General features: G+C 39.4%; 1 protein-coding gene across 9 annotated transcripts in view; it reads left to right on the forward strand.

The window, feature by feature from the left end:
* Positions 1 to 22,967, forward strand: part of LOC122806326 (protein unc-13 homolog B-like) — a 2,554,726-nt gene that overhangs the window by 2,055,807 nt on the left and 475,952 nt on the right. For all 9 annotated transcript variants that reach the window (XM_044076650.1, XM_044076675.1, XM_044076685.1 and 6 more), the window contains 2 exons: positions 2,101 to 2,189; positions 2,815 to 2,967. In XM_044076650.1, the coding sequence (XP_043932585.1) occupies positions 2,101 to 2,189; positions 2,815 to 2,967 (242 nt within the window). The remainder of the gene's footprint in view (positions 1 to 2,100; positions 2,190 to 2,814; positions 2,968 to 22,967) is intronic.

The following is a 22,967-nucleotide window of genomic DNA, read 5'->3' on the forward strand; positions in this document are numbered from 1 at the left end:
CTCTGAGCTACACGCTCTAGGGACCTAAACCTTGTCACTAAAATTATCAGAACATGCCAGAGGGATAGATTCCTGTCCCAGAGACTTCCCATACTCTGGAATAAACTACCTATCTGTATCAAACAAAGCTCCTCATTAGCACTCTTCAAGAAAAATCTTGATGATTGGATGGGAAATAGGAAATTCACCCCGGGGATCACCTCTGTGGCTCTGCTCGGCAGTGGCACAGGAAAATAATTTTCTTGGGTGGCAAAAGCCAGGGTACCTTTTTGGCTGGGCTTGTATAGGCCCCAGGGCTGATAGCCTAGTCCCTACCTATGAACCTTTTCTAGTTGATTTTCTTCAGGCTCTCTTAGTTTCTTCTTTACTGGCATCCAAGCAGTGTACTTACTAGCCTCCAACTGAATTTACTAAAAGTGACTGAGTTCCTGGCCCTTGTGTTTCAGTTTCTTTTTTTTTTTCACACTAGCAGTGCTGAAGTTAAGCTGTTGATCAGTGTGCAGCCATCTTGTAAATCCAGTTTGGTGAAGAACACTAAGAATCAAAAAATTAAAGTGCTATCTAATAAACTGCCTTTTTGGAGTTACCTGCTGGAGTGGACTCTTTGTTTATATATATATATATATATATATATATATATATATATATAGAGAGAGAGAGAGAGAGGGAGAGGGAGGAATTGATATAGACATACATTACACACACACACACACACACACACACACACACATATTCATATGTAGCTATAGATGGACACTGACAGCTAACACAGACGTTTAAGGCTGTGGACTATTAACAAGCTGCTGCTTGTTATCCAGATGCTGAGAATATTAAATTCTAAAACAAATAGATAAGTAGATATTAATTGTAAAATATGGGTTTCCGCATGTAAGTGCAAGGTACTGTAGCTTTCACTATCGTTGACTGATATCCATAGTTATGAGGCTAAAACAATGAGCACACAGCTAGAAGGGTTTGGCTTTATTGGCCTGAGATTGTCCATAAATAGACTTAAAGGTAAAACTAAAAGAAAAAGTCATGGACATTCAGAATTGCCATTTAGCTGAAACACCTGATATCCTTAAGGGGTAATTTGCATATGTCCAATGTTGCCTCTGATACAAGAGGTTTTAGGTATCACATAGTGTAAAGCCTAGATTTGCTAGATTTTTCTTTTTGTGTTTTTTAACCAGATAGCTATGAGGCTGATATCTCCCTGTCCATATTCTTATGTGGTCTTTGGTAGTCCCATGAGAAAGTCCATCTGGGTTAAGTGGTGGGTACAGCTAGAGAGACCTTCCCTTACTTTTCTGCAGGGCCCTAGTGACTGGCCACTCTCAGCGTCAGGTCGCCAGTCACTTTGTGCTTGTATTCTATGTAAATATGCATGCAGTTCGGAAAACAACCCATATCAGGTACAAAGAGGGATAATTTGACTGTTTTGTATTAGTTTGAAGTTTTTGTTTTCATTGAATATATAGTCTTCAAAGGAGTGGCCTTCAGCAGCTGGGGGGCATGACAGAGAGATGTACAGAGGCTCGGTAGAGATAAAGTTATTGGAGGAATTGTGGGATTTGTTATGTATGGATGGAGCCACAAAATGTGTTTCAGAATGTGTCAGTGCAGGAAAATAAGACTGCATTGGAAGGTTTCTAAGGAAGAAGGCTTGTCAATATTGGGAAGGGATATGTTTTGGTGGAGGATAATATATGGGAGTGAAAAGGAAAAATGTATGAACTAGTGAGGAAATAAGCAACTGAAATAGTCAAGCCAAAGTGTCACCAATGAAGAGCAAAGGGTGTAGGAAAACATCACCTTATATGTGAAAAGTGCAGATCTAGCATTTTGATATTTGCTTTGAACACTAAATTAGATTTGTGATTAGAACATATTTAGCAGTATGACAGAGCTGATTAAGAATAGTTAAGACTAAAAACTGTTAAGGAATTTCATCTTGTAAAAAAGGCAGCTGTGCCTGATAGGTTTTTACCCAGTTATGAAGAGAGAAGCATCTCTGTAGCTATATGGTAGTAAAAGAAATGGTATTGCTCAAAGTTGCTTTACTCTGACCATTAATACGTTGTCCTTGTGTATTTACAGCTGGACAGTGAAGCTAGCGACACACTGAAGGAGCTTCAGGTTAAACTGAACACTGTTCTAGATGAACTCAGTGCAGTCTTTGGAAACAGGTAATATCTCTTGGACTACCATTCAATCTCTGGATTTGTTTTTAAAAACTACTCTGAATCTGCCTCATTAAGGGTAATTTGTGAATCATCAGTAAAATCTGCTTATTTTTACAAGGGTTTGGCATCACAGCTCTTATGTTTCCAAACTCCTTTCAGGTTTCATTCTAACACAGGTGATTACCCACAGAATCATGTGTGTATTAGCAATTTACAGTTACTGATTTGCTAAATGACAAATGCTGTTTTTGTTGTGCGCAAACCACTCTAAAGAAGGGCTTTTAGGTAAATGTCAAGACAATGAGTAAAAGTTAGGCATCCATTGCTTCTTTGTTTTTTTTTTTTTATAGTCATTCATGCGAGTGATTGGGGTTTTGCATGACATTAGTTTAAGTAAAACGCTTTTTATGCAAATACTTCAGGAATGAGGGTGTTGAATACAGTGAGTTTAATAGCATGAATTCTGTGGGTATTATAATGTCTCCCTACCAGCAATAAATACCTATGTAAATATTGACTCTCATTTACTTGGGAAATGTTTTTAATTTTTAAAGACTAATTTTGAGATTATTCAGAAGTAGTATACCAACAGCTGCTTTAATTCTGTTGAGTTTTTACTCTTTTACAGCTTCCAACCTCGGCTTGATGAGTGCATTAAACAAATGTCTGATATACTTTGCCAAGTGAAAGGTACAGGGAATGTCCCTGCAAGTGCTAGAAACACAGTGGCTCAGGATGCAGACAATGTCCTCAGGCCTCTGATGGACTTCTTAGATGGCAAGTAAGTATTTAGAAAAAGTGATAGATATTATTTTAAAATTATGCATCCTTAATCTAATGTATATATTGCAGAAACTGTTGATAACAACTCAGTGTCCAGATAGCCTTTGCTCCTGCATGTTCAAATGAATTCAGATACCTTCTGGCCATAAAACATTTGTGGTTCAAGCGCTTATCAGTTACTTCTGTAATCAGTATGTTTTACCTGCTGTGCTTGGTAATTTTGGCTTGCATTTGTGATGATGTTAGCTTTACTAATTTTATTCTTTGTTGACCAGGTTAGTTGTACTAGGTAGTGTTCTGTTTTCAGGAGAGGTTGGAGGTAGTATTCATACTGACTAAGTGAAATTTCTGTAGGGCAATGTGGAACTAACCCTGCTCTTATTTTCGATAAGTGCCATGGAATCTTTTGTATCCACCTGATCTATGACCAATTCAGACAGAAAAGACATTGGTTTAACATACAGAGGACAACACACTCAAGGAGTGCATCACCCTCTTATGCTTCAATGCAGTGTCAGGATTAATCAAAGTACATGACATGGGGTAGAACTCACGACCTTCTGATCTTCCAGCACCAAAAAGGGAATGAGCTACCTCCTGTGCCACTGACAATAAATTGTCATTTTCCACGTCAGCTAAATCCAAAGTACATGGAAAAAAGGCATACAGGAAATACACAAATAGAATTAAAGTGGAGAACAGGTTGAATTGCTCAGTGGAATGCAGCAATGCAAGTAATAAAGATGATTTTTAATATAAAAGTATTTTCAGAAAAAGGACTAGTAAAACCAGGAGGAACTAGGAGCATTTTAAGATAGATCAGTTCTAAAGTGAAAGTTCAATAAGGGACAGAAACAGGTATGTGTGTGCACTCGCATTATGTATATACAGTGGATATAAAGAGTTTACACACTCCTGTTAAAATGCCAGATTTTTGTGATTAAATCATTCCAAAACTTTTCCCACCTTTAGTTTGACCTATTTTCAATCGAAAAAACAAAAATCTGTTAGGGGAAAAATAAAAAAAACGTACAATATGAAAAATAAAAATACGTAATATTATACGTTGCATAAGTGTGCACACCCTTAAACTAATACTTTGTTGTGTGTGCAAACCCTTAAATTAATACTTTGCTGAATCACCTTTTGATTTAATTACAGCATTTGGTCATTCGGTCTTCTTGGGTAGGAGTCTATCAGCATGGCACATCTTGACTTGGCAATATTTGCCCACTCTTCCTTGTAAAGGTGCTCCAAATCTGTCAGATTGTTTGGGCATCTCTTGTGCACAGCCCTCTTCAGGTCACACCCAGATTTTCTATTGGATTTAGGTCTGGGCACTGGCTGGGCCATTCCAAAACTTTAATTTTCTTCTGGTGAAGTCATTCTTTTGTTTTTTTTGAATGTATACTTGGAATCATTGTCATGTTGAAAGTGAAATTCCTCTTCATCTTCAACTTTCTAGCAGATGTCTGAAGGTTTTGGGCCAAAAGTGACTATTATTTGGAACTGTTCATAATTCCCTCCACCTTGACTAAAGCCCCAGTTCCAGCTAAAGAAAAGCAATCCCAAAGCATGATACTGCCACCGCCATGCTTCACCATGCAGATGGTGTTCTTTTTGTGATGCAAAGTGTTGTTTTTGTGCCAAATGCACCATTTGGAATTGTGGCCAACAGGTTCAGTCTTGGTCTCATCAGACCATAACACATTTTCCCACATGCTTTTGGGAGACTTGATGCAAATTTTAGCTAGGCCTAGATGTTTTTCTGTGTAAGAAAAGGCTTCCATCTTGCAACCCTACCCCATAGTCCAGACATATGGAGAAAATGGGAGATTGCTGTCATATGTAGTACACAACCAGTATTTGCCAGAAATTCCTTTAGCTCCTTCACTGTTGCTGTAGGTCTCTTTGAAGCCTCCCTGCCCAATTTTTGTCTTGTCTTTTTCATCAATTTTGGAGGGATGTCCAGTTCTTTGCAACATCACTGTTGTCCCATATTTTCTTCACTTTTTGATGACTGTCTTCACCGTGTTCCATGGTATATCCAATGCTGTGGAAATGTTTTTGTACCCTTCTCCTGACTGATATCTTTCAACAATGAGATCTCTTTGATGCTTTGTAAGCTTTCTGCAGACCATGGCTTTTGCTGTAGCAGGCAACTGGGTAAATGTCAGGAAAATCCTATTAGGATGGCTGAACTTTATTTGGGGTTAATCAGTCTCTCTCTAATTGATGGCAGGTGTGTACCCAAGAAGACTGAATGCTATAATTAAATCAAAAGGTGCTTCAACAAAGTATTAGTTTAAGGGTGTGCACACATAACAAAGTATTAATTTAAGGGTGTGCTCACTTATGTAACCAGCGTATTGTATGTTTTTTTGTTTTTTATATTTTTTCCCCTAACAAATTTGCTTGTTTTTCAGTTGAATTGTATAGGTTATAGGTCACATTAAGGGGTGGGAAAAGTTTTGACATGAAGTATTGTGGTCTCATTTTTTTATATCTTAAAAACCTTGCATTTTAACAGGGGTGTGTAAACCTTTTATATCCACTGTATGGGTCTACTTCTAAATTTTTAACTTTCAAAACGTTGACTTTCTTATGGTCGAGACCATAAGATCAAAGTTTTGAAACTTCAAACTGTTTAAATGGAGGTTGCTATGCAGCACGGAAAAGTATATTTACTGTATTCCTCACTGTAGTGTGATCTCAAGAGTTGTTATATTTAATTAGCAGGAGGTGTAGCAAGCCCCTTGCTAAAACATAAAAAAAGTTTTTTTTTTTGTTTAATTTTTTTAATTTAAATTTTGAAGTTTCAAAACTTTTCTATCTTATGGACTCAACCATAAGAAAGTCAATGTTTTGAAAGATCGCAATTTAGAACTAGACCCATATATGTGTGTGTGTGTGTGTGTGTGTGTGTGTGTGAGAATGAATGAATGAATGTCTTTGTGTATCTGCACTCCACTAAGCATGCAAGTGTCTATGAGTTTGGATGGGTGTGTGTGTATGTGTGAGCACTGTGCTGCACAGACACTCGCATGTTCAGTTCAGCATACACTGCACTGAGCATGCGAGTGTCTGTGTGTGTGGTGAATACGAATCAAAAAGAGCACCATATGATGGCAGATTTAATGCACTAATTACACCGTTTTGCTTTTTATTGAAAGTCGTGCAGGTAGTGGTTCACTGTTCACAGTAGGTCATTAATTATGGTGTAGGTATACAACCTTATCACATTTCATGTTACCTAAGAAATTTGGCAAAGTTAAACATAGACTAGATAGTGATTCACTTTTAATTTATCAGCATCACTACATGTGGATCTTTGAAATTTCTATCCTTACTTAAATCTCCTTAGCCCCATTTTCAGAAGAGGATAGAGTGCAATATCCACCCAGCCTCTTAGTATGAAGTTGAAACTATAGTGCCTCATAACTTTCCTGAATACCTGCAGTTGTGTAGGCCCCAAGCTGAAATGTACTTTCTCACAACCTGGTGTCCACAGAATTCTTTCCTTCATCTGAATAATAGAGAGTTTAGGACTAAAGATATAGGTGATCTCCGTACCTCTCAACCTGGAAACATCAAAAATCTGGACAAGTCCCATGAAAAATAGGTACAAATCTGTACACTGCTTAACATACAATTTGCATACATAGTTACATAACCCCACCCACTCCAATGGAACTGTAGGATACCAAGTTTCAAATGCAAACTAAAGAACAGACAACCAAAATATGGTACCAGAGTCCCCCTGCACCAGGGAGAACAAAAGCCCAAAAACCAGAGACACATTTTAAACATTGCTTGTATAATTTTGGAAAGTTGCTAGAATAAAATGTTGCGTTACCATCATGTGTTTCACTGCCAAGTCTTGAACCCAGGACCCTGTGCACTACTGAACCCAGGACCCTGTGCACTGCATATTTGAACTGTTTCTTACTGAAATTGGTACACCTTGTTTGCTGTAGCATAGACTAGATCCAGGCCTGCTGAATCTAGCTTTGTTTGTATGCATGTTGTTTGTTTGATTGTTATTTCCCTGAATCGCTAATTCCACCTAAAACGTGGCTTTTCAGCACTTCTGTGGATCCCTAGTGATATCTGCATTGCTTACTGTACCTATTTCCTTGTTTCACTTGAATGAAAGTTACTGTTTGTTTTTTTTGCATTTAAGTTACCTGTAGCACATTGCATTTAAGTTACCTGGCACTTGCTCACTAAAGCAATTATATAAGTCAGCACTAAAAAATTAAAAGCACTACACCCTCACAAACTCCCCTTGAGTACCTCATTCCCCATTGGCCCTTTTTTTTCAATTATAAAGGAATTCCCAATACTATTCTAGCATGTCCAAAGGTCAGTTGTCAATCTCCTCTCCAGTCCAGCTGGTGAATCTGGGAATCTTGAGGCAATGTTACAACTGCCTCATGTACACAGACAACCCTCTCCTCCTCCCAACAAATTCTAACACATGTGAGAGATGCAACCATATAGCCAAACTGGAGGCTAAGCTCTCTCAACTCAGTACTGGTGTAACCAGTCAGGAGGAAAAGGAAACCACACTCACTACAATTCCAGTCTCACATAGACCTACCACGACAGCAAACCAAACACATAAACACACAAAAACATACTCGGAGGCTCTAAATAAAAATCTGCCTAAGCAGCAGAGACCTCCAAAGCAGACACCCAAGCAACCGCACACCCAAAACAAAACACGTGCAGCACATTGCTCACAAAGCCAGTGTGCCGAATAGTCACAGCCCTTAAGGCTAAACAACACACCTGATACACTTGTAATAGGTGACTCTATCGTCAGGCACACTGAAGTCCCGTTCACCAGGCTGAACAAGGAGAAGGTCACGGTGAGCTGCCTGTCGGGCGCTAGGATCCGCCACATAACACAAGCACTCAGGTCACTCCAAGGCAAGTACAAATATGACTCCGTCATTGTCCATGCTGGTGTGAATGACCTGAGAAGTACCTCCCTGGACTACATGAAAAGAGACATAGAGGAGCTCTCTGAGCATGTAGCCCAGGCCGGTATGACCCTGACCTTGAGTAGCATCTTACCCTCACCAGGAATGATGCCACAATTTGAAGACAAGATGATCAATTTCAACAATTGGCTTAAGTATTGGTGTCATTCAAAGGGGATCCAATGCCTTTCAGCCTGGGATGACATGCTCGACAAGCCATGATGCTTCGTTAGGGATGGCTTTCACCTATCACCCTTGGGCTTTCTGATATTGGCAAAGGCTCTTGCTACCCCCATAGTGCCTTTTTTAGGCAAGGCTCAAAAGACAAACCCACCTCCATAGGTATCACAAGGGATAAGAAACTAAGAGTAGTGTTACTCAACGCCAGAAGTCTAAACCTCAAGATGCATGCACTCGAAACTCTCCTTAGCATGGAGAACATTGATATCTGTGCAGTAACAGAAACCTGGTTCAAGGCTCCCAAGAGCACCCCAACACTACCAGGTTATACCTCATACCATGCTTTTCGGCCCTAAAACTTGGACCGAACCACAAAAGGAGGGGGAGTATCAATATTCGTCAAAGATACCCACACCTCCAGGTTGGTGGCACAGCACGAAGCATCAGAGAGTATCCATGTGCAACTAACAGTGGGTAAAACTGCCTTCCAGTTTATAGCCTGCTACAGACCACCCTCCCAAACCCAGGAACTCCACTCGGCCTTCCTGAGAACACTGGAAACTATGAAGGTCTCTCCAAACACCATTATATTGGGCGACTTCAACTACCCAAACATAGACTGGGAGCATTACTCTAGCTCCAACACCCTAGCCCAAAGGTTCCTAGAATTTATAAACTCAAATGCTATGGAACAACTTGTTACCACTCCCACAAGAGGGGAAAACATACTGGACCTGATCATCACCAACATGGGGACTCTATGCTTCAGACCAGAAGTGTATCCCTCACTGGTAAGATCAGACCATAAACTAATCTCACTGGATATTCACATCCCGACCCCACCCCCTGCCCAGAAAACCACAGTGAAAAACGTCTCTAAAGCAAATGTCACACTCCTCAAAACCGAGGTGGAATCCTTCAAAGCCCCCGGGCCTGTGGAAAATACGGCCTAGACCGCAGAATCCTTTATAAACGCATTCTATGAACACCTTCAGGAATGCATGGATCATGCAATCCCAAATAAAGCCAAGACCCAGTCCTCCAAAGGCAGACGTCCTGTCTGGTGGACCCCAGCCATAAACAAACTATACAATAGAAGGAGGAAGCTATTACATGATAGAGCAAAATCCCAAAAAGGGAAGGCATCTCTGATCAGTATTAGCAAAAAGCTACGGGCACTCATAAAATCGTCTAAGGCCAGCTTTGAGAGAAAAATTGCACAGGACACTAAGGATAATCACAAGGCTTTCTTTAGTTATGTTAGGAACCTGGGTAGGAATTCCCAGATATGCTCAGAATTAGTCCAAAATGACAAAAAAATACACCGAACCCACAGACATTGCCAACATCCTTGCTGACAGTTTCAGCACAAACTTCACCCCCCCTACCCACCAAAATGGCAAATATCTATCCCAGCAGAGTGCTGCCCCCCTGACATCTCAGATGCTCAGGTAAGAGCCGCCCTCTCCAAAGCAAAAAACACAGCATCAATGGGACCAGACGGTGTCCCGGGCTGCATCCTACATGAACTCCAAGAAGAGCTAAACCCAAACATAAAACTACTGTTCAATCTCAGCCTTACTACAAGATATGTACCCAAAAAGTGGCGTACAGCAACGGTGGTCCCTCTCCACAAAGGTGGTGCCTCAACGGATCCTGGAAACTATTGCCCCATAAGCCTGACTAGCTTGGTCTGCAAATCTATGGAAAGGATCATCATGGACCTTATAAATAAAGATACTGGGGACCTACAGACACTGGATCCTACCCAGTTCGGCTTTGTTAAGGGCAGATCCTGCCTCTTAAACTTGGTCAATTTCTTTGAAACAGTCACCAAGGCCATTGACGAGGGGAAGGTGGTCCACACAGCCTACCTGGACCTCGCAAAAGCCTTCAATACAATACCCCACTCGGGAATTATAGATAAGCTCACCAGCTTAAATATAAACCCCTATGTCACTAGATGGGTTGCAAACTGGCTCAAGGACAGAACCCACATGATTAGAATTGCTGGAGCCATGCCAGACTCCAAACCAGTTACAAGTGACATCCCACAAGGCTCAGTCCTGGGACCTCTCTTGTTCGGTATATATTTCTCGAAGGTAACACGGAAGGACTGTGGCTGACCAAGTTCGCAGATGACTGCAAACTGGGCGCCATAATCGACTCTCCAGCCGACACAAGCATCCTTCAAAAGGGCCTCATAGAAACAGACAACTGGTACCAGAGCCATGGCCTCAAGCTAAACACCAAAATGTGTATAGTCATCCCCTGTGGCAAAAACAAAGTGCCCACAAATTACCACATAAGTGGTAATCCATTCAGTACGGAAGAAGTAATTAGGGACCTGGGGACCCAAGTTGATAGCAATCTCTCATTTGACAACCATGTGGCCAAAGTGATTAGAAAAACATTTTATATAGCCCACCTAATCATGAAGGGATTCACATATAGATCAGGGGAGGTCATTGTGCCTCTTTACTCATCCCTCATCAGGCCCATAATTGAGTACAATGCCCCTTTTGGGATGTACCTTACTAGACACCTGCAGCAACTGGAAAGACCCCAAAAGTACCTCACCAAGAGGATCAAAGGGCTGAAACAGATGCCATATGCTGCCCGGTTAAAGAAACTCCAGCTCTACTCAGTGGCATACCACCTGCTCAGAGGCGATCTGTGCCTGATGTATAAAGCCATGTCCAACCCGGAATTAATGGACATGCTGCACCTCAGAAAATCCAAATCCCATCGAGATACGCGATCGAGAGACTTGAACCTCAGCACTGAAATAAATAGGACATGCTGGAGGGACAGATTCATAACCCAGAGGCTCCTTTCACTCTGGAATAAAATCCCAGTCCAGGTTAGGCAGAGTCCCTCATTGCCTCTCTTCAAGAGGAATCTTGATGAGTGGATGGGGGGATCGTAGGTTTACCCCCAGTATCACTTCTGTGTCACTGTTAGACACAGGCATAGTATACTAACCTCGAAAAACGGTATAGCAAAATTAGTTTAAAATGGGTGGCTAAAGCCAAACACACTCTGGCTAGGCTTATAAATCAGAGCAACATACCACTATGCCAAATCAGCAGTTTCCCGAACAATAGGAAGACTGAATCTTAAATGGCTATCATTTAGTGAATTCAGTTCTCACCATAGCTCTTAACCTCTTAGCACAAAAAAACCTGGACAAAGCCAATAATGGGAGAATACAGCCCCAAAAATAGGGACAAATTTCAAATACTGATGTTATAAACTTAGAAAATTGCTAGAATAAAAGGTTTTTGTTGCATGTATTTTCTGAAGATTTTGAAGTCTGAAATTCAAATGCCTGTCAATCTTTCAGTGATTTGCCACAAAAATCCACTACAGATTTTATGAGGAAGAGAACAAAAATATGAGATATAAATCTGTAAAGTTTTCAGAAGTGGTGGTGGGTAGGGACTTTAGGCTCTTGTTACCTGTACCCAAGGTACAAGGTTTGAGCCTGAGTATCTCCTCTAGCCACCCAGGGCATTTCACACACACACACACACACACACACACACACACACACACACACACACTCTAAAAGCATAATAAATGAATTGGCAGCACACAGAATGAAAATGGCAGCATGAAATACATTCTTATAAAACGACCATGAAATGCATCTAAAAGCATAATACATGAATCAGCAGCATATCCAGCCTCACAGCTGTTAGTTCCTACCTCTGCAGGCAGCTTTGTCCATTCCTCTGGTAGGCGTGCACACACTTCCTTCCTTCTCATAACGGCAGCAGCAAAGATGTCCATCCTAAAACTGCATCCCAATTCCCGCTAAGGATTTGGAAAGAGCTGTGCAGCTGGAAATAAATGCATGTTGGAACTCTTCAGCTCAATTCAGCCTTCCAAGAGGCTGTTTCTGTTTCACATCGTGCACCTGATGACATCAACTCAAACGCCAGGAAATAAAATAAAATTTAAAATAAAGTGCTGGGAAATCAGAAATTAAGGGGTGCCACTCAGGAATCATGGCACCCCATTATTTGGACCACAAAACTCTGTAAAAACGGAGTAATTTGGTATGGTTGAAAGGAATGGTAATCTCCAAACACTTGACCCTTCTCAGTTTGGATTTGTCAGAGGAAGAATCATGCATGTTAAATCTGGTGGACTTCTTCGAGACAGTTACCAAGGCCCTGGATGAGGGGAAGTTGGTGCATATGGCCTACCTGGACTTAGCCAAAATGTTTGACACTATCCTCCACTCAGGCATTATTGACAAACTCACCCAAGTAGGCATCTACCCTTATGTCTTTAGATGGGTTGCTAACTGGCTCACTGGTAGAACTCATATAGTCAAAATAGGGGAATCCACCTCCAACAGCAGACTGGTAACCAGTTGTGTTCCACAGGGATCAGTCCTGGGACCTCTACTGTTTGGAATCTATTTATCCGAAGTGCAAGCAAAAGCTAAACTTCTGTGGCTGACAAAGTCTGCTGATGACCACAAACTGGGATTGGTCGTAGAATCACCAAATGGTGTCAACATCCTACAAGAGGGTCTTACGCAAACAAATGATTGGTGCAAAAGTCATGTTTTAAACTGAAAAAATGTATCATTATTCCTTTCAGTAAACGCAGTGTTCTTGCTATCTACCATATCAATAGCACTACCTTAAGTACGTACTCAGTGGTAGGAGACCAGGGCACACAGGTTGACAGCAACCTCACCTTTGACCACCATGTCTCCACAGGGGTAAGAAGGGCATCCTATATTGCTCCTCTCATAAGTAAGGGTATTGCCTCCAGAAAAAAAAGAAGTTATAACCTCCCTGTACTCTTCCCTCATCAAGCCAAAAATTAAGTACAGCACACCTTTTGGTGTGTACCTTTCTAAGCACCTGCAGCAGTTGGAGAAGCCACAAAGTTTCCTCAGTAGGAAAATTCAATGTCTTCAGCATCTATCCTATGGGGATCATCTGAAGTCACTGTCACTTTATTCTGTTTCATACAGACTACTCAGAAGTGATCTCTGCCTTGCATACAAGACAATCTCTGACCCTGCATTATTGGACATGCTGCATATAAAATAAGTCAAATGGTACATGGATTACTTGCTCTAAAGACCTTAACCTGGTATGTGATATTAATAAAACTTCTGGACAGATTTGTCTCCCAAATGTTACCATACCTTTGGAACAGACTCCCACTTTATGTCAAACAGAGCACCTCATTGACCCTCCTCAAACACAATCTGGATGATTGTATGGCTGACTGTAAAGTCACACTGGGGGTTCCACGTATGTCCCTCATGAACAGGGGCTGTAGGTGCTGATTGTGAAAATAAGGGTAAGAACTTGGCTAGGCGTATAAGGGCCCTACAGCCATTAGCCTAGTAAATTCCAATGATCCTATGATAAAAGAAAAAACTGATAGTAAGTAAAGGAAGAAAGGCTTTTATTTTATTTATAAATATCCCATGCCATACAAAAATAAATAAACATATAAATCGAATAGCTCATAAAAATGGCACTTTGTGCTTCTGCACAGATGCTGACATAAAATAGCAGAAAATAACATACAGTATGAATGATTATGATCGGGTGTCTGACTATAACCAAGTCGTTATGTACTGGAGACATGGAATTTAAGAAATTCAGCACGAGAGCAGAGTGAATGAAGCTGAAGCTGTGAATCCCTACATCCATGATAAGAACTCATAGCCAGTTTATTTTGATTAGAGAAACTCAGTCATAATTGTCGCAGTACAAACAGCTTCAGCTGCTTTGATGTACTACTAGTTACTGAAAACAATTGTTGGATCACAGAGTTACAGCTTTGAAAGGTATAAAATTATATAAGTGTTTCCCCACAGTCAGTGGCAAGAAACTAATTATGTCTGTAATGGACTAACAGCTTTAAAATCGGTTAAACATTTCAGTCTGCATTTTTTTATGGCAACACATGTTTTACAGGTTGTAAATGCTATTTTTGTTCTTGCCTCTGTTCTATGGTTGACAGTATGTCTATTTTTGAGTGAAACTAGAGCATGACAGATATATAAATTTGACGTAGTTCATGGATTACCCCAGTTATGCTCACAAAAATGTCTATATTTTGTCTTGGCCTCGCTACTATAGACCTGTGCACAGTTAGCAATGAGTCTGCACTAAAAGCAGACAGTGCCAACTAGGAAACAGCAGCAGCGGGACATGAATCGGCTTTGTTCCATCTCCCATTTCTGCTTGCTGTCTGCAAAGTACACACAGATTTTTAATTAAACTGCTTCCCTTAGATAGGGAATGCATAAGGTTACCAACCACTTCCCCACTGCTTTACCAGCTTTCAAAGCCAAAACAGCACATCTAATGTTTTTAATCTAATTTTTGACTAACTAGTAGTACATAGAAAAGATAATTCTCCGTGCACTACAAAGAATTATGATCGGATCACTGACCGTAACCAAGATTTGTGTGTTGTCAAGATAGATGGCAAGATTCACCTCTCTAGCTTTGCTGTTGAGGTGAATTTCTTGACATCCATGTCTCAAACACATAATATGCTTGTTACTATCTGCAACCCAATCATAATCCACTATGTAAAGGAGGTGCATAACAATGCTGTCTTTTTCCAGATTCTGGAGCACATGGACTAAGAATTGTAATAAACTAAGGCAGTCTTCTATCATGCATAACACCCCAGTGGAATACATCAAAATAGTAGTAAGTAATTTGCATTTAGAATACTACATCACCATTCAGAATGGTTAGAGGTCCCATAACTCTAACAGAAAAGGAATATTTTGTTCCTCCTGAAATCTAATAGACAAGGGGATTTTCTAAAAGTAAGAAATGTGAGGGAACACAAGTATAGCTAATTCTTCTGTCATCCTGTGTAGCTCATCAGTTTGATTGCGTGTTTTATGAACGTGTGCTGGGGGATTTATTATTTAAATGTGCAATGGATAGATATTTATTATTTATTTATTTATTTGTCTTTATTGACTAGGAAAAGTCCAACTGGGCAAAACCCATTTTCAGTGGAGGCCTTCGGAGAAAAGCTCCACATTCAAGTTACACATAATGTACATTTATAATTGCAGGGTAAAAACATCTATACATGAGATTATTCACATGATTTTTAAATATTTTTAAATTTTTCTTGCATGAACTTAACATTTTAACACAAAAAAAGACATAGTTTAACATAAGTTGTCTAATTATTGAATGGAGAAATAACATATAGTAACAAGTAATATACTTATAGCATGATGGCAACAGGGAAAGGATCAAACTGGGCTGTTTTTGAGTTTAGTAATAACTTACAGATTGTAGCTTAAAAAATGATGAGAGAGATATGAAAGGAAAAGTTATGGAAATGAGCAGGAAGGTAAATGGACAGAGGAGGAATAGTAGTTAGTAGTGGTGTGGGGTGTAAAAGAAGGTGGAAAGGTAAGACTTTAGGAGATAACTGCAGTATGAGGAGGTGCAATAAGCTACAAAACAATTGGAAGCAAACTGACTGTAAGAGACGGTGAAAAGTATTCGGAGAAAAGCTAGCCAGGTGAGCTGGAAGAACAGAGCCATCTCTGGCATAGGTGCTATTTAAGCAAGTTTTGAAACTATTTCAATTTTCTATTTGTTTTAAGTGTGTAGGGGTTTCATTCCAGAGTGTTGACATATAATGAGAGTACAGAGATTGCCCAGCAGTGCTGAACACCTTATTGACACACAGTTAAAGTTTATTGATAGAACAAAGTTCTCTAGTGGGTTAGTAGTACAGTAGATTATTTTGTAATGCTGGGCATTTGTCTGCACATATTAGTTCTGATAAAGTCCTTTTGTATGTAGTTGGAGGATGAAAGTGCTAAACTTTATAGTAAAAGAAAGTCTGATGAGACTTTGTGAGATTTCTTTTGCATTCTCACACAACTCTGGTCTTAAGTAGTGTTTTTTGGTTAAATCTAATAAATGTACAGGAGGAATGTATAAAACAAATCTAGAAATCACAGCTATGCCTTCCAATAATCCAGTCCATGTATATAAGATATATCTAAAAAAACATTGTTCTAAAAGATGATCATAGACCTCATAAATCACTTCATAATATCTTGCTACTGACATGCAAGCTATATGCAGGTGGGCATAAAGTACCCAAAAATATGAGCACACTATGAAAAGAGGTGAACCATTGTTATTTGTACCAAATGATTGTTGTTGTTTGTGTAATCCCACTCAATGCATTGCATGTCATGGTGGCATTCACACCTGAACTCTTAAGGAGATGCATTCTGTATAAATCATGTTACTACTTACTTATTTATTTACTTTTCAATTTGTTTACCAGGTAAATGGGCTGGTTTACTGACCCTTTTTAGCCATGATCTGGGTAGAGAAAAAAACAAAAAAAACCAAATATTCTAATGTATTAGTCAATACATAATCAAGTGACGGTGCAAAGAAACAATCAAAACAGGTACACCATACACATGAGTTAATACATAGTATGTTACATTGGAAATAAACAGTTGTGTTAAGCATTAAGTGATGTAAACATTAGTACTTTTAGTTTGATAGTATATTCCATCTCTATGTTGTATACAAGACAGATATAACATGCATCTCCTAAATAAGAGATATACTGTGGTAAATAAATAAATATATGGTAAATGGTATTATTCACTAATGAACTAAATGCACACAGTTATACTTAATCTATGCTAGGAGAGTCATGGTTCCCTATCGAAATGTCAGCACTCAAAATGCTGAGTGCTGGCATGCAGAAAAAATTAAACATGTAGGAGAAAAGTGAACCTTGAACAACGATCTTCTCTTTTAAACTTCCTTTCAGCAGGGGACAAGCCTCCAAGTATCCTTAATGCTCTCTCCTAAAGCCAAGAACAGTGCACCAATGGGCCCCAACAATATCAATATCCTAGGCTTCCTTCTAAATAGCATGAAACAGGAACTATCAGACCCTCCAGAATCACTATTTAATCAGAGCCTCCAAACATTTTTCATGACTCGCAAATCAAGAACAGTAACTGTCCTCCCCTTGTACAAAGGTAGGCTGTCTGCAGACTCTGCAAACTACAGACCCATAAGTTACAGTAGTCTCATATGCAAAGCCATGCAAAGAATCATTATGTATATGATTAATAATGACATAGGAAATCTCTACAATCTGGACCGAACCCAGTTTGGATTTGTCAAGGGCAGGTCATGCCTACGTAATCTGATAGACTTCTTTGAGGTCAACAAAACAGTTCTCACTGCCTAGCTTGAGCTGACCAAGGCATTTGACACAATACAACATGTGGGCATTGTTGACAAACAAGCAGTTGGGTATAAACCCTTTTGTTCCTCTGTGGATGGTCGACTGGCTCATAAATAGGACCCAGGAAGTTAGAACTGAGAAGTCCATCGCTTCAAAGAGGCCAATCACCAGCAGAGTCCCTGAGTGATCAGTCCTGGTGCTACTCCTTTTTTGACATCTACTTCTCTGAAGTCAAGACCAACATCAATGGCCTCTAGCTGACCAAATTTGCAATCAGTTGCAAGTTAGGAGCAACCATAGAATCTCCTACTGACACTTATGTTTTCCAAGAAGGACTTGCACAGAAAAATAACTGTTGTCAGAACTATGGACTAAAACTAAATGCTAAGAAATGCATAATAGCATCCTTTAGGATGCCAGACACCCCTGGTAACTGTCATGTTGACATCCCTAAGAGTCAACCTAGTAATTGGGACTTGGAGATATGCATGTATCGTAATTTAGCATTTGACCATCATTTGTTTATGGTAATGAAAAATCATTCTATGTTGTGCAACTTATAAACAAAGGTATGGCATCTAGGCCCAAGGAAGTCATTGTTCCACTGTAATTGGCACTTATCAACCCTGTCATTGGCATGTACCTAACCAGGCACATACAACAATTGGAACGTCCACAGTGGTTCCTCACTAAAAGAATACGGGGCATAAATAACATGTCATATGCAGACTACTTCAGAGTCCTGTCCCTGTATTCTGTCTCCTACTGGCTGTTGAGGGAACATCTATTCTTGGCACAAAAGGCATTGTCAGACCCCACTCTGATGGACCTCCTGCATATCTGTAAAACAGACCCAGAATTAACCATTCTAAAGACATAAACCTTGCCTATAATATAACTAGGATCTGTTGGATAGACAGGTACATATCTCAGATACTATCCCTTCTCTGGAACATTCCCTCCATCCACGTGAAACAGAGTTCTTCTCTAATCCAATTCAAGTTTAAACTGGACGAGAGAATGGGGAACTGGAAATTCATCCCCGGTTTGGCACCTGTCTCTGTAATGGGCACAGGCAGCCTATAAATTGTTAATCTCCCAGACCCCTTCTTGTAAATGTTTCATCTCCCAAGATCCTGCTTACACTTATAAAGGGTACCAGAATTTGTCAGAGATTTGGGATGCATGGCTAGACTTAAAAAGACCCCAGTAGTCATTGGTCTGGCACACATCTATGAACCTATGAAGTCTGGAGAATATAAGAACGTCATCTTGGCTGCATCTAAGTGTATAATTTTGGTTTGTCAGAGTGAGTTTCTTTTTGAGTAGAGGACAGTACCCTTGTTTAAGAATATATAAGCATTTCTATGCGTGGGAGCCAGTGTCTTGACTAAAGTACTTCACAATGCTATGCCCCTTGTTTAGCTATTGGAGCACATTTGGACATTTTTCTTCAGTGGACTGCGTTTTATTAGCACTTATAGAAATAGTGCATGCTGAGAAATGTAGACCATGTTCTAGTTTTGCAAATAGTACATTTTGGCAGTAGATTTACATGAGGCAGAGGACAAAAGATGGGATAGCCAATAAGGTTATTACTGAGAAAGAACTTCGGCAGTTATTTTATCTGTGTGGTAATTGAAGATAATGTGCTATATATTATTGTATGCTTTCCTATATTAGTCAATAAATAAATCCTACTGCATAAGAAAGATTCATTGCTACTTGACGTTGTCCAGCTATGCCAGCAGTTATTTTGTACTACTTTTGTCATTTTTTCTAGGACATCAATCACCATTGTTCTGCAGCCCTGTATAATAGACTGAAATTGTTTTCCATCCTATTTTAAACTGAGTTATGTAAAATTAAGAACAAAGATTAAAACATTAAACCCCTGCATAGAATCTCCTCAAACCACAGCAAATAAGCAATTGCACTAAACCAGACCATGGTGGTTCAAGGTATGTGGTAAATAAAGTAAGAAAGTATGAGGCAGTTGGCATGTAGAAATTATAAGAGTAATTCTTCATCCTGGTTAGTGTTTTTTGTACATACTGGATTCAATTTAATACTGCTTTCAGATACACTGCTTTGAATAGATGAAGGTCATTAGCATTCGATTAGATTTAGTTGAGTACTAGCATGGAATGCTGTAGTTTACCTAGCTTAATTTGTAGCACACTGAATTCGGTTTAAAACCATTGTGGGATGCTCTATGTCAAGGTGCTGAAAACGATTACATTAAGTCTTTTGCTATCATGGCATGCTATGCCTGCATGACTGAATTTATAGCATATTTGTTCAGTGTTGCCACTGGATGTTCTAGATTACTTTGTTGAAGGTTTTGACTTAGGTTTACTACTATCTTGAGATGTCCTAGTTTGCATGGCTGAATTGGTAAGGCATTAGATTCTGTTTAATATTGCCATAAGCTGATGTACTTTGTACATTCAAAATCTATTGGATTCAATTTAATGCTGCTCTGGGATACCCTTTGACTAGAACATTTGGTGCTGGTGTATCACTTGCAAAGCTTACCGAGAACTTTGCCAACAAACCTCAAATGGATGAAGGGCACCCACCATCAATGTACAGGTATATGCCAGAGAACCTACACACATCTCACAGAAATCTGTGTAGGAGCAGCTGAGGGCTGTTACTGTGCAGCACACACACTTTTGCACAATAACATAAGGAAGTGGGAGTTAAATCTGCATAAGGTCTGCTGTGTAATTCAGAGACAACTAGAGACCTTGACTTTCATTGCTGATCATCCTTTCTTAGCACACAGATGGCTGGGGATGCTTTCCATATTGAAAGTCCTGGTTTGAACATTGTATATTGTATCTTGGCATTTTGCTGCATACATGATGGCTGTACACAAAATCTAACATATTAAATCCAAATAAATATTGGGAAGAACAACTTTTTAAAAAATGTCTGTGTTCTGTTCTCCATTATGATTACAGTCATATATGCACACACAAATACACTGCACTGTTAAAATAGCTAAACATGTCTGTGCACATGCATTCTTGCAGCAGACGGTAAACATGACAGTGCAGATGCATTCCTGCAGCAGACAGCTAAACATGACAGTGCAGATGCATTCCTACAGCAGACAGCTAAACATGCTGGGTATTTGCACATATTAGTTCTAATAAAGTCCTTTTGTATGTAGCTAGAGGATGAAAGTGCTAAACTTTATAGTAAAGGAAAGTCTGATGAGACTGTGTGAGATTTCTTTTGCATTCTCACACTACTCTGGTCTTAAGCAGTGTTTTTTGGTTAAATCTAATAAATGTGCAGGAGGAATGTATAAAACAAATCTAGAAATCACACCTCTGCCTTCCAATATGCCATTCCATGTATATAAGATATATGTAAAAAAAACATTGCTCTAAAAGATTATCATAGACCTGGTTGGGAGGGTGGCCTAATGGTTAAGGTGTTTGCCTTACAAACACAAGGTGCAGGGTTTGAGTCTCACAAGGGATAATTGGCTAGGCTTACAATGGCCCGCAAGGGCAGTTAGCTTAATACTAATCTATAATCTATAATCTATGAATCTATAAATCACTTTAGAATATCTTGCTACACATGCAATCCTGCAGCAGACAGCTAAATATGTCTGTGCATATGCATTCCTGCTACAGTCCACTGGTAGTACTAATGATGCCTGTCAGTATATTCTTGCTAGGCCTTCAAGTAGTGCTGGTCAGTCACTTTGTCTAGTATGCACACCAACTGACTTAAGTTGACAACTACCACAAGATTAATGAAATGCAAATTCGGTTTGTATGCAGGCATGTAAAATAATGCTTGCAAGTTAGTCATGATATGCAAAGCATAACTGGAATGCAAGCATATGAAATAAGAAATTTAAATGAACATTTTTTACTGAATCATATATCAGAATATGAAGTAAAATAGCTCCACTGTGAACTCAGTACCAAACAATTTCTCAAAGTCTACTAAAAGATTGTTGAGTGAGTCATGTGAGTTGAAAGCTGTAGGTGGACATTCCAGGTTGCACATCCTTTGAGATGTCATTGTAGAGTAACATATAATTTGTAGATCAGAGTATGTTTGAATCTTTCAGATCAAATGAGTATGTAACAGATCTTTACACAAGTGGTATAGAGATAAGGGTGCTTTTGACATTTTAACCATGATGTATCTGTTCTTGTGAGAGAAGAACATGTTGTATACCCCTTTGTAATTTTTTCATATCTTTTGGGTTTCTAATACCATGATGGGAATGGATCCCATTCCTAAGTCAAAGTACGATTAAAGTTCATGAAATGAGTATTGTTTCACTCTTTGATGTCAGCCAAAAGTGCTCTTCATGCACCTGCATTGTGCATAGTAATGACTACTGTAATTCGTATGGAGTTACATGTATTGGTAACTTATCTAAATAAGATTTTAGACTCTTTTTTTATAAGACCCATTGCTCCTACTACTATTGGAACTATTTGGGTATCTTTATTCCACAGTGCTCTCATTTCTGCTGGCCAATACTGATATTTTATAACTTTGTGTGTCTCTGTGCGCAGGACACTGCAGTCACTTGGTGTGGTGATTTCAATGATCAATGCTACTTTTGTCTTCTTTTCCTGGACCACTATATCCAGTTTTCTAACATCTGTCTTTTGAACTGTTGGTAATAGATGGTCCCATGTGATGTAGACTTCATAATTTTCTATGATGTTTTGTGGCTCATGTTTCCAGTGTTTTTTAGCCACTTCAAGACCATAATTTTTGCACAATCCCCAGTGCAGCAGTCTTGCCACATTATTATGCCTTTCACTATACAGTCTTCCTGCCATTAATATGTTGCAACCAACAACTAGGTGTGTGACAGTTTCCAGTTCTGTTTTACAAAACGTACATTATTCTGCTTCTCCCATATGGTTCAATGTACTTTGTAAATCAACGTGTACGTAGCTCACAGTCTTGTGCCACCAATATTATCCTTTCATCTCTTGGTTTGAATTCACCTCTCCTTAACCATTCCTGCATTCGAGGTTCTTCCAGAAGTTTTCTATACTTGCAACTATATTTATGCATTTTCCACATTTCTTGTCTTCTTATCTGCCCCTTCACCTTATACTCTTTCATTTGGTTTTTGGCACATACAGTTGCTGCCTGATTTTTATCATCTTCTGGTTTAATTGCCATCCTCACTTGGTGCTGATATGCTTCTGCTAGACTAAGCAGGGAAGTCATCGTAGATTTATGCTCCTCACGTTTCAAAACTTTCACTATGTTTGGATCTTGTGAGGTCAGCAGATATGTTTGGAGTCCTATGGTTGTAGATCTGTACATGTAATCAATTTCAAGGAGGCCCATCCCTCCTTTAGAACGAGGAATATGTAATCTTGGTAAGCACTGATTTTTATAAATCATTTGGTGAGCATGAAGCATCCTTTTTGTTTTAATATCTAATCTATCCAACACATTTTGGGCCCAATCAGTCACTCCAAAACTGTAAGTTAGAACAGGAAGAGCAAATTGGTTTATAGCTTGGATTTTGTTCCTAGATGTCAATGTCAGTTCAGTGCTG

Source organism: Protopterus annectens, chromosome 1.part1 (assembly GCF_019279795.1).
Source record: "Protopterus annectens isolate FY-2018-M chromosome 1.part1, PAN1.0, whole genome shotgun sequence".
In the NCBI taxonomy this organism is placed as follows: domain Eukaryota; kingdom Metazoa; phylum Chordata; order Ceratodontiformes; family Protopteridae; genus Protopterus; species Protopterus annectens.